Source organism: Engraulis encrasicolus, chromosome 4 (genome assembly GCF_034702125.1).
Source record: "Engraulis encrasicolus isolate BLACKSEA-1 chromosome 4, IST_EnEncr_1.0, whole genome shotgun sequence".
Lineage (NCBI taxonomy): Eukaryota > Metazoa > Chordata > Actinopteri > Clupeiformes > Engraulidae > Engraulis > Engraulis encrasicolus.
The window spans coordinates 10,340,839-10,355,838 of record NC_085860.1 but is presented as its reverse complement, the minus strand read 5'-3'; the positions used below and the strand labels follow the sequence as shown (position 1 = coordinate 10,355,838).

Genomic DNA, 15,000 nt, shown 5'->3' with positions numbered 1-15,000 from the left:
TATTCATTGCAGCTTTTCAACCACCGATTACTATTTAATTTATGGGCATTAGATGCCGTTGCGTCACCTGACGTCTGAGACCAAAAAAAAACCCCTGTTTGAAACTCATATGCATTCCCCTCCTGGTCTCATAGCCTGTGTTGGTCTTTCCCCCAGGCAGCAGGGAGGCGGCCTTCACGTACGCCATCACGGCTGCTGTATGTCAGTAGGTGTGTATGTGTGTATGTGTGTGTGTATGTGTGTATGTGTGTATGTCCTGTGTCTCATGGCCTGTATTCCTCTTTTCCCCCAGGCAGTAGGTGCGTGTATGTGTGTGTGTGTGTATGTGTGTGTGTGTGTGTGTGTGTGTGTGTGTGTGTGTGTGTGTGTGTGTGTGTGTGTGTGTGTGTGTGTGTGTGTGTGTGTGTGTGTGTGTGTGTGTGTTGTGTGTGTCCCCTGTGTCTCATGGCGTGTGTTTGTCTTTTCCCCCAGGCAGTAGGGAGGCGGCCTTCACGTATGCCATCATGGCAGTAGGTGCGTGTGTATGTGTATGTGTGTACGTGTATGCGTTTGGCAGTTTCCCACTTCGTCTCATGGCCTGTATTCCTCTTTCCCCCAGGCAGTAGGGAGGCGGCCTTCACATATGCCATCACGGCGGCCGGCGTGGCGCACGCCATCACGGCGGCGTGTAGCCAGGGCAACCTGTCGCACTGCGGCTGCGACCGGGAGAAGCAGGGCTACTACAACCAGGAGGAGGGCTGGAAGTGGGGCGGCTGCTCGGCAGACCTCAAGTACGGCATCGACTTCTCACGACGCTTCGTGGACGCCCGCGAGATCAAGAAGAACGCCCGCCGCCTCATGAACCTGCACAACAACGAGGCCGGACGCAAGGTGATTAGTATTTATTAATTATTATTTACTTTTTTAAGAATTATTAGGGACGGAAGGTAATTACTATTCACTTTTTAAGAATTATTAGTTTATTTGGGATTTTATGCCTTTATTTTTGTGACAGGACAGTAGAGTGAAGCGAAAAAAAATGAGAGCCCAACTGGGAAACTCCAACTCCTAATGTCATTGTGACGCAGCACTCCACAGCACACAAGGGCACACTGCATACCACAACATTGCATTTATACCTCACCTGTGCTAGGGGGCAGCCCCCAATGGCGCCCAAAATGGAGCATTTGTTTTACAGACAAAATTATGCTGATTGATGTCTTTCAGGCAATTATACAGAAAAAGGTACATTTTCAAAGCTTTTAATTTTCAAAGCATTTGCTGTAGTACATTTTCCAGTCTTATTCAACTCTGAGAGAGGCACGTTTAACACTCATCTTGTTGGTCCTACTCTCCAAGTGTTGAATTTACTGTGTAGATTTTCTTTGGTTAGCCAGGGTTTTCCATTCATTACATGACATTACATAACACTTAGCTGATGCGTTATATCCAAAGCGACTTACAGTTATTTAGGTACAGGGTCATTGGTTACAGGCCCTGGAGAAATATGGATTTAGGTGCACTTCAGCCATGGATGAAGGTGCTAGTAAGGATGGGATTTGAACCTGCAACCCTCTGATTAAAAGGCCCGCAAACTAACCATTGTTACACTGCCTGCGGTCCCTTAACTCCAAGGCTCTTCCTGGAGCCAGTCTGGAGAGTAGTACAGAAGAGCATGTGGGATACGTACAGTATGGCAGCCTCTCTGTGCTGGTGTGTGTGTGTGTGTGTGTGTGTGTGTGTGTGTGTGTGTGTGTGTGTGTGTGTGTGTGTGTGTGTGTGTGTGTGTGTGTGTGTGTAGAATACAGTATGTCAGTTTCTCTCTGTGCTGGTGTGTGTGTGTGTGTGTGTGTGTGCGTGTGCGTGCGCGCGCGCGCGTGCGTGTGTGCGTGCGTGTCATCGTGTGCCCCATGTGCCTGTCGTCTGCTGCACACCCAGCTAGCTTGAGCCACAGGGGCTGCTATCGCCATGGCAGCCAGCCTGGAAACATACTTGGCAGCCGATGCGGAACATGAAACAGATCTGACTACTGATTGGCTAGACATTCTCCCTGCCCCTCCCCCAACCCCCCACCCAGCCAATGAGTGGCTCCACGGCTGATTGATAAGCAGCAGGTCCGTATTCGGCAGCTAGTTTCTGCCTGGGCCTCAATTACAGTGTGTTCTCATCTCCCCACCAAACTGCGGTATCCTCTCCAGGGCTTGATGGGATGGTTTGGCAGGAGCCCCGGCCGCCATGTTTGTTTGCTATTAGTCACTCACGAACACACAACAACATGAAAACCCCCCGATGGCACGACAGACAGCCGCAGCCCTCCCTTCCTCCCTCCCCCATCGCTCTGCTCCTCTTGGCCTGCACGCCTCTCTCCCCCATCTCTCCACTCCGCTTCACTCCGCTCAACCCGCGCGCCTCTCTCTCCCTTCTCTCCACCATCGCCCCGCTCCGCTCTGCTCGGCCCGCGCGCCTCTCTCCCCCATCTCTCCGCTCCGCTCAACTTGCACGCCTCTCTCCACCATCTCGCCCTGCGCGCCTCTCTCCACCATCTCTCCCCCATCTCTCCGCTCTGCTCGGCCTGCGCGCCTCTCTCCCCCATCTCTCTGCTCCGCTCCGCTCTGCTCGGCCCGCGCGCCTCTCTCCCCCATCTCTCCGCTCCGCTCAACTTGCACGCCTCTCTCCACCATCTCGCCCTGCGCGCCTCTCTCCACCATCTCTCCCCCATCTCTCCGCTCTGCTCGGCCTGCGCGCCTCTCTCCCCCATCTCTCTGCTCCGCTCCGCTCTGCTCGGAGCGCACGCCTCTCTCCACCATCTCTCCGCTCCGCTCCGCTCGGCCGGCCCGGCACGCGGGTGACAAATGGATCTAATTAATATGAGCGGCCTTTATTGTGTGCAGCGGGGAAGCCAGGCTTTGTAGCCCGCCTAGCCAGATGGACACATGCCCAGTCCTCTTATGAAGTTATGAAGTGTAAAGTCAGAAACAGGATATTATTGTAAGTCCTCCCACCCTGCACCCCCCCCCCCCCCCACCCCCACCCAGCCACCAGCCGCCACCATCCCTACCCAACATTCCCTCTATACACACACACACACACACACACACACACACACACACACACACACACACACACACACACACACACACACACACACACACACACACACACACACACACACACACACACACACAGCACACACACCGCACTGCACTGACACTTTACTGCACCCCATCACTACCCAACATTCCCTCTATGCACACACACACACACACACACATGCACACACACACACACACACACACACACACACACACACACACACACACACACACACACACACACACACACACACACACACACACACACACACACACACAGCACTGCCGCTTTACTGCCACTTTACTGTGCCCCTTTGAGCTTGTTTTTTCCCCCTCTGTCTCCCTCTCTCCCTCTCTCTTCCCTCTCTCTCCCTCTCTCTTCCCTTCTCTTCCCTTTCTCTTCCCTCTCTCCCTCTTTGCTAAACTGTGTGGATATCTGGGATGATAGAGCCCAGGCCGCCAGCATCGGGGGCCTAGCAGGGGTGGTGGGGTGGGGGTGGGGTGGGGGTCTCTCTGACTGACTGTGTGGTGGTGGGGTGGGTGTGAGTGTGTGTGTGTGTGGGGGGGGGGCATGGGGACGACTGTGCGATCAGCCCCAGCAGGCCCCAGGCGCTCGCTCTGAGATTTCAATTGCCCTCAGTCACATTCTTGTGCTGCGGTCGCAACTATCTATAAATGAATTGAGGCGAAACATTAGTATTTTTTAAAAGTAAAACACACTGTAGCTGGTTTATCGTTTAGCGAGGCCACACAGCTCACGCTGCTCTGCTCTCATGTGGAAAAGAAAAAGCTCTGGGAGTTTAGCCTGCATGGGACGGGGACCGAGGGAGAGAACCACNACCCCCCCCCTCCCCTCTCAGCACAAAAACATTTTAGTCAAACAAAGGAAAGCCAATTATTCTATTGTCATAACGAGCTGACAGCACTCTTTAGACATTTAGGATTTTGCCTCAGAATAGCTTGCAATGGTTCAATGAAGACACTCGGTGGCCAAGGCTTGTGTGAATGGCTAAGACAGTACCGGGTAATATAAACTTTGGAATCCCTTAGAGCTGAGTGTGTGCAGTCTCAAGAGTTTGATCCCACTACTGGTTCTTCTGTGTGTGGCCTTGTTTTTAATCAGTCTATTTACTTGTATATTTTGGAGAGAGAATCCACCTAAACACTCATGTTAGGAGGGACACATGGTCCCAATTCCACATGCCTCCCTCCCTCCCTCCCTCCCTCCCTCCCTCATGTCTGTCTGTCTATCTATCTGTCTATCTGTCTCTCTCTCTCTCTCTCTCTCTCTCTCTCTCTCTCTCTCTCTCTCTCTCTCTCTCTCTCTCTCTCTCTCTCTCTCTCTCTCTCTCTCTCTCTCTCTCTCATCCCATCTCTGTCAGCATGGAGAGGCTCCTTTGTCATATCCCCTGTAATTGGTAGCAGAAACCTGTCTGTAATGGCACGCATGTATGGACATGGGAATGAAAAATGTCTGCACATTTAAATCCTTTTTTTTTCTTTTAATGGCCAGCTTTCGGTCTAATGACCTTCCTCAGCGCTCATGATTGTTTGGCACCTTTTGAATATATATATGTATGGCTTTTTGCCTTTATTTATGAGAGGACAATGGTGGAGAGACAGGAAAGAGTAGAGAGAGCGAGAGGCCACGGGTCACCAGCATAGTAACCCAGCATTGGCACCTTTTTAATTGTGAGGTGTAGTTCGTTTTAATACATATGAGTGCAAGGAGATAGCTCATAGCCATTCAGAAGCATCTACAATCTGTACTGTAAAAGGAAGAGGGGAGTAGGGGGGTGGCACTATAATCTGTACCATGGGGGGGGGGGGGGCACTATAATCTGTACTATAGGGGGGGCAATATAATCTGTTCTATGGGGGGGGCAATATAATCTGTACTGGGGGGGTGCACTATAATCTGTACTGGGGGGGCACTATAATCTGTACTGGGGGGGTTGGTGGCACTATAATCTGTACTGGGGGGGGCACTATAATCTGTACTGGGGGGGTTGGTGGCACTATAATCTGTACTGGGGGGTTGGTGGCACTATAATCTGTACTGGGGGGGTTGGTGGCACTATAATCTGTACGGGGGGGGGCACTATAATCTGTACTGGGGGGGGCACTATAATCTGTACTGGGGGGGCACTATAATCTGTACTGGGGACGGGCACTATAATCTGTACTGGGGACGGGCACTATAATCTGTACTGGGGGGGGCACTTTAATCTTTACTTTAAGGGGGGGGTGGTACTATAATCTGTACTGGGGACGGGCACTATAATCTGTACTGGGGACAGGCACTTTAATCTGTACTGGGGGGCGGGCACTTTAATCTGTACTGGGGGGGGGGGGGGTGGGGGGGGGGGGGGGGGGGGGGGGGTTGATGCCACTATAATCTGTACGGGGACTGGGGGGGTGCCACTATAATCTGTACTGGGGGGGTGCCACTATAATCTGTTCTGTTAAGGCATGAATAGTTGGTCTCTGGGTCTTGGGGTTGGGGTTAGGGGTGGGTGGCAGGGAGAGTTGGGGTTAGGGTGGGGGTGGCAGGGGGAGTGTTCAGGTCAGTTGTGGTTTTACACCTCTCAGGCTCCTTCCTGGTTTAAGCAGCCGTCTCCCTGTCGCGGCACGAGGAGGCCACACATGAGCAGAGTGTATGAGCAACACGGGGAGACAATAGCTGTGCGTGAGTCTGATGGGTGGGGGAGGGATTAATCAATTACTATGAGTGAGTTCCCTCCCAGAGGGAAGAATGACTGGCCATGGCGACGCGCAATGCCAGGAAAGAAAGAAGAGGCATTGGAAATAAAGGGCCTTGCCAAGAACATGTATCATTTCATGCAACAAATATACACAAGCACACATACTCCTTTACTGGAGCCTCTCCCATGAGGTTGAGGAATTCATGTTATACGAATGAACACAGAAGTGGTTTGTTGTCCCACAGGATGGCTGGGGGCGGCGGCAGTAGCGGGCACGTACAGAGTTGCCTTTTTATTTACCCAGATTTATTATGCAGTCAAAAGATGAAATGTAACTTAAACAACACAGGGCACAAGCTATTTGTGGTGTGCAGAGGTTTGGGCAAATACACGGCGAGGCTTAAGTGTTGGCTGGCTATTCCCCTGGTGGGCTTGTGGACACTACTCTGCTCTACTCTGCATGGCTCCAAGGGCTGTGGTGTACACTAGTCACCACCATCGCATGTCTTACTCTCTCTCCCAGGATGAACCTCTAATTATCGACCTCTTTTCATCACACCAGGACGTTCTGATTGATGCCTCATGCAGCAGCAGCCCTTGGGTGAACGATGGGTCCATATATCCATGTGTTCGTTCAGATGACATGTATCTTAATTAGTTAATTTCCCATGATCCTACACCTCTCTCGCTGAGAGCCAGCTGTTAGCAGTTAATGGTCATCTGTTGGGTTACGTATGTTTGCACAAAAGTATCTGCAGTGCATTAAATGTCTGAAGCATCCACTTTTAACTCCAGTGTAATGCAGATGGTTATAGGAGATTTATATTTATTTATACTGCCCATTGATGTGGTGTTTGGGAAGGTAGGGGGAATTGCAGGGTAGAATACTACCAGTAAGTCCTTTTTTTCCTCTTTCACCCGAGCTTTTCTCATGAAGCTGGCACCAGTGGCCATCGTAGAATTTCAGATATGCCCCGATTTGGTTCAGGCCAAGCAGAACATGTCATTCCTCCCTCGTTGTGAATGCTCAGTGTTGGGACAATCTCTTGCCAAAGCACCAAACAAAAGTCTTCCCTAATGTTAATGCGTCCCTGGGCACTTCTCCTCTCCTGTCCTCCCCTCCTCTCCTCTCTCCTCTCCTCTCCTCTCCTCTCCTCTCCTCCTCTCTCCTCTCCTCTCCTCTCCTCTCCTCTCCTCTCCTCTCCCCACTCCTCTTCTCTCCTCCTCTCCTCTCCTCTCCCCCTCTCTCATCTCTTCTCTTCTCCTCGCCTCTCCTCTCTGCTCCTCTCCTCTTCTTTTCTCTCCTCTCCTCTCCTCTCCTCTCCTCTCTTTCCCCCTCCTCTCCTCTGCTCTCCTCTGCTCTGCTCTCCTCTCCTCTCTGCTCCTCTCTGCTCCTCTCCTCTTCTCTCCTCTCCTCCTCTCCTCCTCTCCTCTCCTCCTCTCCTCCTCTCCTCTCCTCTCCTCTCCTGTCCTCCGCAGCAGTTTTGCTTTTCCTGAAAGAGTGCTTTCACCGGCAGGGAGGGCTACTCTTAGAGTATCGTAAACTACTCAGAAATAAATGTGCTTGATATTAGTGGGCCAGAGCTCTGCTAGTCATGGCAGCCCTGTTTGGGTTCTTGATGGATATCATCTGGACACAAAGAGGCTCCCACAACTCATCTTTGGCTTTTTATTTTATTCATAATTTCCTCTGATATGTATTTCAAATAAACACGGCGCCTCCCGCTCGTACCTCTCCAGAGAAACAACAACAGCATAAAACATTTAGTGCAGACTCGCTGGCAAAAAGGCAAAACCAAGCATCTACTACATCAGACAAACTTTGTGCGGAGAGTAGACATTACTGCTGAAATGTTGACAGCGCTCTCCAGATCCAACTAAAATACTGCACCATGTGCCATGTAATATATCTAAAATACTGTACTGCACCATGTGCCATGTAATATATCTAAAATACTGTACTGTACCATGTGCCATATAATATTTCTACAATACAGTACCATGTGCCATGTAATATATCTAAAACAGTGTTTCTCAACAGGGGTGCCGTAGGCCCCCTTCAGAGGTGCCGCGTAAACGTGGCTGATAAATAAATTATGTAATATAATACATATTTGTCTAAATTGTTAAGTTAATGTTAGTCAGTGGAATCTTTCATCTGCCATTTATGCACAATAAAGTAAATACAGGTCGCCCCAGTCAGCTGCAACTTCGAACGTAGGTAGTGTGACATCTCCAAATGTGTTACTTTTCTAAGCTTGGTATCGGATGCGGTGCCATGTTACGGCTTGTTGGTTTGGGGTGCCTTGAAATTTTTCATGAATTGAAAGGGTGCCTCGCCTAAAAAAAGGTTGAGAAACACTGATCTAAAACACTGTACCATGTGCCATGTCATTTATCTAAAACACTGTACCATGTGCCATGACATATATCTAAAACACTGTACCATGTGCCATGACATATATCTACAATACTGTACCATGTGCCATGTCATATATCTAAAACACTGTACCATGTGCCATGTCATATATCTACAATTCAGTTTTTGGCGTAGTGATGTAGATGTGCCATGAGTGCATTAGCATTTTTTTCTGTTCTCATAAAATTTATTCATTAAGTAGTTATACATGAGGACAGCCGTAGGTCACAGGCATACAGCACAGTGGGGTTTCCAAGAGGCGTACCGTAGGGTTTCTAAGTGGCTTCCTTGGAGAATACTTTGCTGGAACCATTTTTGTAATTACTTCTAAAATGACTATTAAAATGTTTCTTTAGCTAAGAAGTACTTAAAATGAAGCCAATGACCATTATTGTTAACATATGAAGAAGTTGACTACGTGTGACAGAGGAAGTGTGCGGATTAAACTGTGTTTCGCTCCCCTGCTCTGTCTGAATCAACTTTTAAGTGACTCTTTGAAACTGAAGAAAAGTTACTCTGACATGTTTTGGTAACAGTCTGATTTACACATCTGAACTGCTAAAAGCATAATGCTTTTGTAAGGATGTGACTTCAGTCTGTTTCTTCCAACGGTTTCAATGACTGAGGGACGGGAGGTTGTCCAGTCAGCCAACTACTATCATCTGAAATCAGACCCTAATGATAAATCAGGAAGACCTTTGTCCATAGTGGGTGTGCGGCTCATATGATAACGCAGATCATGTGTTTCCCAGCGTGTTTCTCTCTTGCATTGTCTGTTAATGGACATGGTCTGCATTCACTCCTCTAAATGCATCAGCAATTCTGGGTCAATGGATTGCCTTATGTTGGGGCTTATGTTGGGGCTTATGGTTGTGCTGCAAATGCACATAGTGTTGGCACTTTGTTTATGACTATGTTATGACTGATATACATGCAGGTATGTACACAGAAAAAAACAGTGGTAATTTCAACCCTTGCAGAGTTGTGCAGTGTGTTTGTTCCCAGAGTACTTTCTAAGTGTTGAATTAACTCTGCATGTTAAACTGTGTTAAGAATCTCGGCATGCCTCGTGTCTGTCATCCCTTGTGTTGTCCTGGCAGGTCCTGGAGGAGAAGATATATTAATTTATTTATATTTGTACATACGTATATAACTTACCAAATGGTTCATAAATGGGACAATTAAGTGGCCCATTACTCATGACACATGTCCATGTTCCATATATTGGAGGGCATGGATCTGGAGTGTAAAATAAGATTGGTCTATATAATTAGTCTTTATGTCCTTATGCCTGTCAAAAGATGTACAGTATGTAATGTAGGTAGAGTATGTAAGTTACCTCAGTGTGCCTCTCATGCCTTGTCTGTCGTCTTGCTACCTGTAGGTCCTGAAGGAACATATGTGGCTGGAGTGTAAAATAGGAATGATCTGTGTAACTAGTGTATGTAATGTAATATAATGTATGTATGTAAGTAACCTCAGCGTGCCTCTCTCGTCTGTCGTCCCGTGTGTCCAGGTCCTTGAGGAGCGTATGAAGCTGGAGTGTAAAATAGGAATGTAACTAGTGTGTGTGTAATGTAATGTAATGTATGTAAGTAGCCCCAGTGTGCCTCTCCTTTCTTGTCTTGTCTTGTCTTGTCTTGTCTTGTCTTGTCTTGTCTTGTCTTGTCTTGTCTTGTCTTGTCTTGTCTTGTCTTGTCTTGTCTGTGTCCAGGTCCTTGAGGAGCATATGAAGCTGGAGTGTAAAATATGAATGATCTGTGTGTAATGTAATGTATGTATGTATGTAAGTAACCTCTCCTTTTTTCTCTTGCCGTCTCCTGTGTCCAGGTCCTGGAGGAGCGTATGAAGCTGGAGTGTAAATGCCATGGTGTGTCGGGCTCCTGCACCACCAAGACGTGTTGGACCACGCTGCCCAAGTTCCGGGAGATCGGCTACATCCTGAAGGACAAGTACAACAAGGCAGTGCACGTGGAGGTCGTTCGGGCCAGCCGTCTGCGCCAGCCAACCTTCCTCAAGGTCAAGAAGACCCAGGGTTACCGCAAGCCCGTGGAGAGCGATCTGGTCTACATCGAGCGCTCGCCCAACTACTGTGAGAAGGACGCCAAGACGGGGAGCGTGGGCACGCAGGGGCGACTCTGCAACCGCACGTCGCCACACACGGACGGCTGCGACCTGATGTGCTGTGGACGAGGCTACAACACACACCAGTACACCAGGGTGTGGCAGTGCAACTGCAAGTTCCAGTGGTGCTGCTTCGTCAAGTGCAACACGTGCAGCGAGAGGACGGAGGTGTTCACCTGTAAATAAAATGAAAGAAAAAGGGGACGACGTGGCACGGCATTTCAAGAAGGTAGGTCTGCACACTGCGGAATAAGCTCCAAATTTGAAAAAAAAAGTATTACATTAAAACAGCAACGTTTTAATTTAAGAAAGTTTATTTTTTTGGAGCTTATTCCTCAGCGTGCAGACATACCTTCTTGATCTGTCTGGCACTTTTGTCTGGCACCTGCAACAAGTGACTTTGGATGTGCGCACCCTTCCCAAAACGACATGGCACGGCACGGCACGGCATGACATGGGGGGTCAGGAGAGGTCAAGCTATGGAGGAGAGGAACTGGAGAAGAAGACTGGACAGACAGAGGAGGGGAAGAAAAAACCCATGGAGTGAGAGAAAGAGGGAAAATGGAATTGGAATAAAAGAGAGCGTATGAGAAGGAGAAGAGAGCAAAAGAGACTTGAAAGGAGTGAGTTGAAGAGAGAGATGGTTGTGAAGCGGTGGAGAGGGAACGTAATGGAATGGAAATGACAATATCAGCTCTTCATGGCATCATTTTGCACAGCAGAATCTATATTTGCTTTAACACAAAGTAAAGGCTAAATATCACTAGGTACAACCCCAGCTCTTGACTGAGTTAAGAATATTGGGTGCTCTGATGCACTGATGTATCCACACTGACTGGAAGTTCTTGACTGCAAACCATGCCCTGGATACGAATGGTGCCCTGGATACGAATCGTGCCCTGTGATTGGGGGAACTGTGCATTGCACTCTGGGATCTGTAGTTGTTTATTCCAAGGGAAGCTTACCGACAACAAGGACGAGTGACTTGTGGGATGTGAAAAAAGTGACAGGAATTGCTCTGAGCAACTGAAAAAAAGGGTTTCAAATGTTCTGTTCTCAGCTTTTGAGTCTCAACAAACTCTTGGGTTTCAAGAAAGGGGACCACAAAGATGAAAAGTAATGGTGGCAACAAAAAAACACAAACTTGGCAACTTGATAGTGTGGATATGAAGCGCGCTAGCTGTGGCAGCGCTGTGCCCATGGGAACATTAGGAAACTGAGATGGGGAGGCCTCTACCCTTAAGCCTTCTACTACCAACTGGAAAATGGTGGAGTATGTTAGTCGTCCAGTCACACTGGAACTGTCTGTTTGAACACTGAAAAAAATAAATTGTTTATTTATGTAATAGTATCTTAAAACAAAGCACTAACGGGTAGAAATGTCTTATTTTGTACTAAGTGTAAAAGAGAGAGAAAAAAAAAGTTTTTAGAAACTCTGACTGAAGGTGCGTGTCTTTTAGGAAAAAAAGAAAAAAACATCCCACCATTTCCCAACCAAAAAGCCCTCGATTTTCAATATGTTTTTCAGTGGTTTCACTTTCTGGTGTGTGTTGACTTCAGAAATCAACTCATAGGACAGTATATTTCTAAATCACATGGGTTCTACTTTTTCTTTAGCATAGCTTTCATTTGCAGTCAGATATGCACTATGATTTTTGTTCCCGGTTATTTTCCAGACATAGACGAAAAGAGGAATACTTTCTTAAGCTGCAAAAAAAATCCTCAAAAGCAAAAAAAAAAGAAATCCTTCCTCGATTCATTAAACGTGACATTAATATGTTGCTGGATATGTTGTCGAGTGCTGCACTGATATTTTTTCTATTCAGATACAACTCAAATGATACTAAATAAATATCAATTTGTCTGAGTTGTGATATTTTTATTTGAGAGGAGTGCCTTCAGACAGTAACAACACTGCTATCTCTGCTGGAAGTGGCTGCTGCTGCTCTGTGTGTCCGCTCGGTAGCTATGCCTGCGTGTGAGGTCATCAGAGACCCTCCTATACATAGGTTTCCCGTTTACAAACATTCATGCTGTGAGGAGGGGCAAGATGCTAAGCAGCCAACCACATGAGTATATTTTTTGAGTGACAGCAGTTTCCAACAATCGGAGGTTGAAGAGTGCGCAGCCAGGGGCGTGTAGTCAGGGATTGTTTACAAACGGGAAACCCATGTAGGCCTATACAGTCTGCTCTCATCTATGATCATGTCTGAAAAATGACAACATGTCACACATTGACGTATGTTTTGGTAAAGGAATATTTACTATGCTGAGGTTAATTGTAGCCAGCTATTATTACAATATCATTTTTAGCCTTTCAGTTAATAATGATACAGTTTATAGTGATAGAAGTTATATAAATCAACAATGGCCTATATGATTGTTGTTCACTTTATTTCATGTTTACATTGTTGTACTTGGGTCAGTTCAGTCTAATTTTAGGACTTGTGCTTTTTCAAAAGTGGAATTACGGTATGTTTACAAAAAAAATGTGATACAAGAGTTATGCAAATTTCAGCAGGCTATTATGAATTGGGCCTATCTGTGTAACTAGTTATTTATGGCATTATGAGAGTGTGGACAGACCCATTTGCTGGAAAACCAGAAGACTATATTCAGTATGCCCAGGGCTACAGTCTATTTAACAGTTAAAAGTATTTAACTAATGCTTGCAAGTGTGAAGATGTACCGTTAGTATGTCTAACAGAGTTATTGTCCAAATGGGAAATAACTGGAAGCTCAAATGGCATCATTTCACCATGATGTAAAACACGTATGAAAAAAAGATACAGTCTAAAGATGTTTTGCAGACACATATGAAAAACATATAAAAACTAACATGGCTATTGAAATCCTATAAAATAAGGAATGGGCCACTTTCTGGGCATGTATGATGTTAATGTTGTAGTATATGGACTGTGTATAGGTGCCTTACTTATGCTATGGATGAGGAACAGGGGTATGTGTGTGTGTGTGTGTGTGTGTGTGTGTGTGTGTGTGTGTGTGCGTGCGTGCGTGCGTGCGTGCGTGCGTGCGTGCGTGCGTGCGTGCGTGCTTGCGTGCGTGTGTGTGTGTTCACTATGGGGGCAGTCACATGAGGACAGGGTTCCAGACGGCCACCATCCAGCAAATGACACATACTTTAAAAAAAAGGCAGCTCAGCCTCATTAAATGTAAATTTCACATTGTGTCAAGTCACATTGTATGTGCATGCGTATGGATAGACTCCATTGTATGTCCACAGAGTAAGACAAGGCTGTGGCATGTTAGCTCTGGCCTGGATCAAACATGAGGCCCGCTTCACTTCGCTTCGCTCGCAAGAGTTGAGCACAGCTAAAAACAGCTAAAATGTCGGCCATTGTCTAGTGTAGCACATTTGAGCTCCCGAGAGAAGAGAAAAAAATGTCCCTTATTCAAAAGTTCCAACCACCCCTTAATATGTCTATTGGCAATGCAGAGAAAACATAAATCATTAAGTATCGTAACCAAATAAATCCTGCAGGCTGCTGACTTTGACGTTATTTTGTACACAGTTCATGATCATAATAATAAGCTGCGGTGGTTTGGGTCCTTGATTATGGCACGCACGGAACAAAAGGAAATTATCTCTCGCTGAAAAAAAAAGTCCAATCATGCGGAGAAAATAAGAAAAACAATCTGTCTTTCCAGAGTTTTTTTGTGATGTGCTACCCTGCTATAGCTGTCAGTCGCTCCCTTCAGCATGCTCCCTGAGCAGCGATTGGGGTTGACTTGGGCTCTTGAATGGGGTTCACTGTGAAGCAGCCCTCTTGTTTGGACTTTTGTTCCTCTCTGTTGTGATTGCTTTGACTGGGCGGACATGAGAGGCCATATAGGGTACCATTGGACTACCGCGGCCTATTATATTATATGGTGCTACCACGGCCTGTTATACTCTGTATAGTGCATGGGGTAGCACGGCCTGTTACACTCAGCTCTGAAATCATCATCACGGGTGTGTTGTCATCTACCTGTGGTGGGCCTGAATAGCTCTGGGTGTGGCTGCTGAGGTTGTCTTGGAACAGCACCAGAGGGCCTGGTGGGATATCTTTCTACAAGAATGCAGAGGGGAATGTGCTGCTACTGAGGGGAATGTGCTGCTATTGAAAAGAGTCCTCCTCCGAAAGGCCCAGGTGGCAAACACAGCCGAGGGGAACTGAACTGAGACGTCACCAGGAGAGGAAGTTCAATAGCTAGAGTTCGTACGAGGGATAATAGAGAAGACAGTGGACAATGGAGTTCATACGGGTGATAATAGAGTAGACAATAGACAATAGAGTTCATACTGTAGGAGGGATTTCATGCCCAAATTGAGCCCCTCATCAATTTTGACTCACTTCATGTTTTTTTTGGTGAAAATGTTGGCCTACAGTATTTTCAAACATTGTTTCATCCATATAAAAAAATATCAAGTTTTTACTACAAGATTCAGGTTCTCTGTTACCTACCAGCATAAACCAAAAGAAAACTCTGGGTTTTGGTGTTAAAAATGCAGAAAAATTCACCTGAATGTAATTGTCCTTTTTTAGCATGTCAAATTCTGAGTGAAAGCTCTCTGTCTGCCTGTTTGTGAAAGCCGTCCCCTTGGCTAGTGTGAATAGGGATCCATGCCCCTGTGTTGGCCGCGGGGGACTCTGCTGTGACTCTCCTCTCCGCTCTCCGC

The 15,000-nt window shown here is 47.0% G+C and overlaps 1 protein-coding gene across 1 annotated transcript in view; it reads left to right on the top strand.

Annotated features, from left to right (window-relative positions):
• Positions 1-12,146, top strand: part of wnt7bb (wingless-type MMTV integration site family, member 7Bb) — a 45,971-nt gene extending 33,825 nt beyond the window's left edge. Inside the window, exons 3-4 of the mRNA XM_063196665.1 lie at positions 599-870; positions 10,026-12,146. Of these exons, the coding sequence (XP_063052735.1) occupies positions 599-870; positions 10,026-10,505 (752 nt within the window). The 3' untranslated portion in view covers positions 10,506-12,146. The remainder of the gene's footprint in view (positions 1-598; positions 871-10,025) is intronic.
• The last annotated feature ends 2,854 nt before the right edge of the window (positions 12,147-15,000 follow it).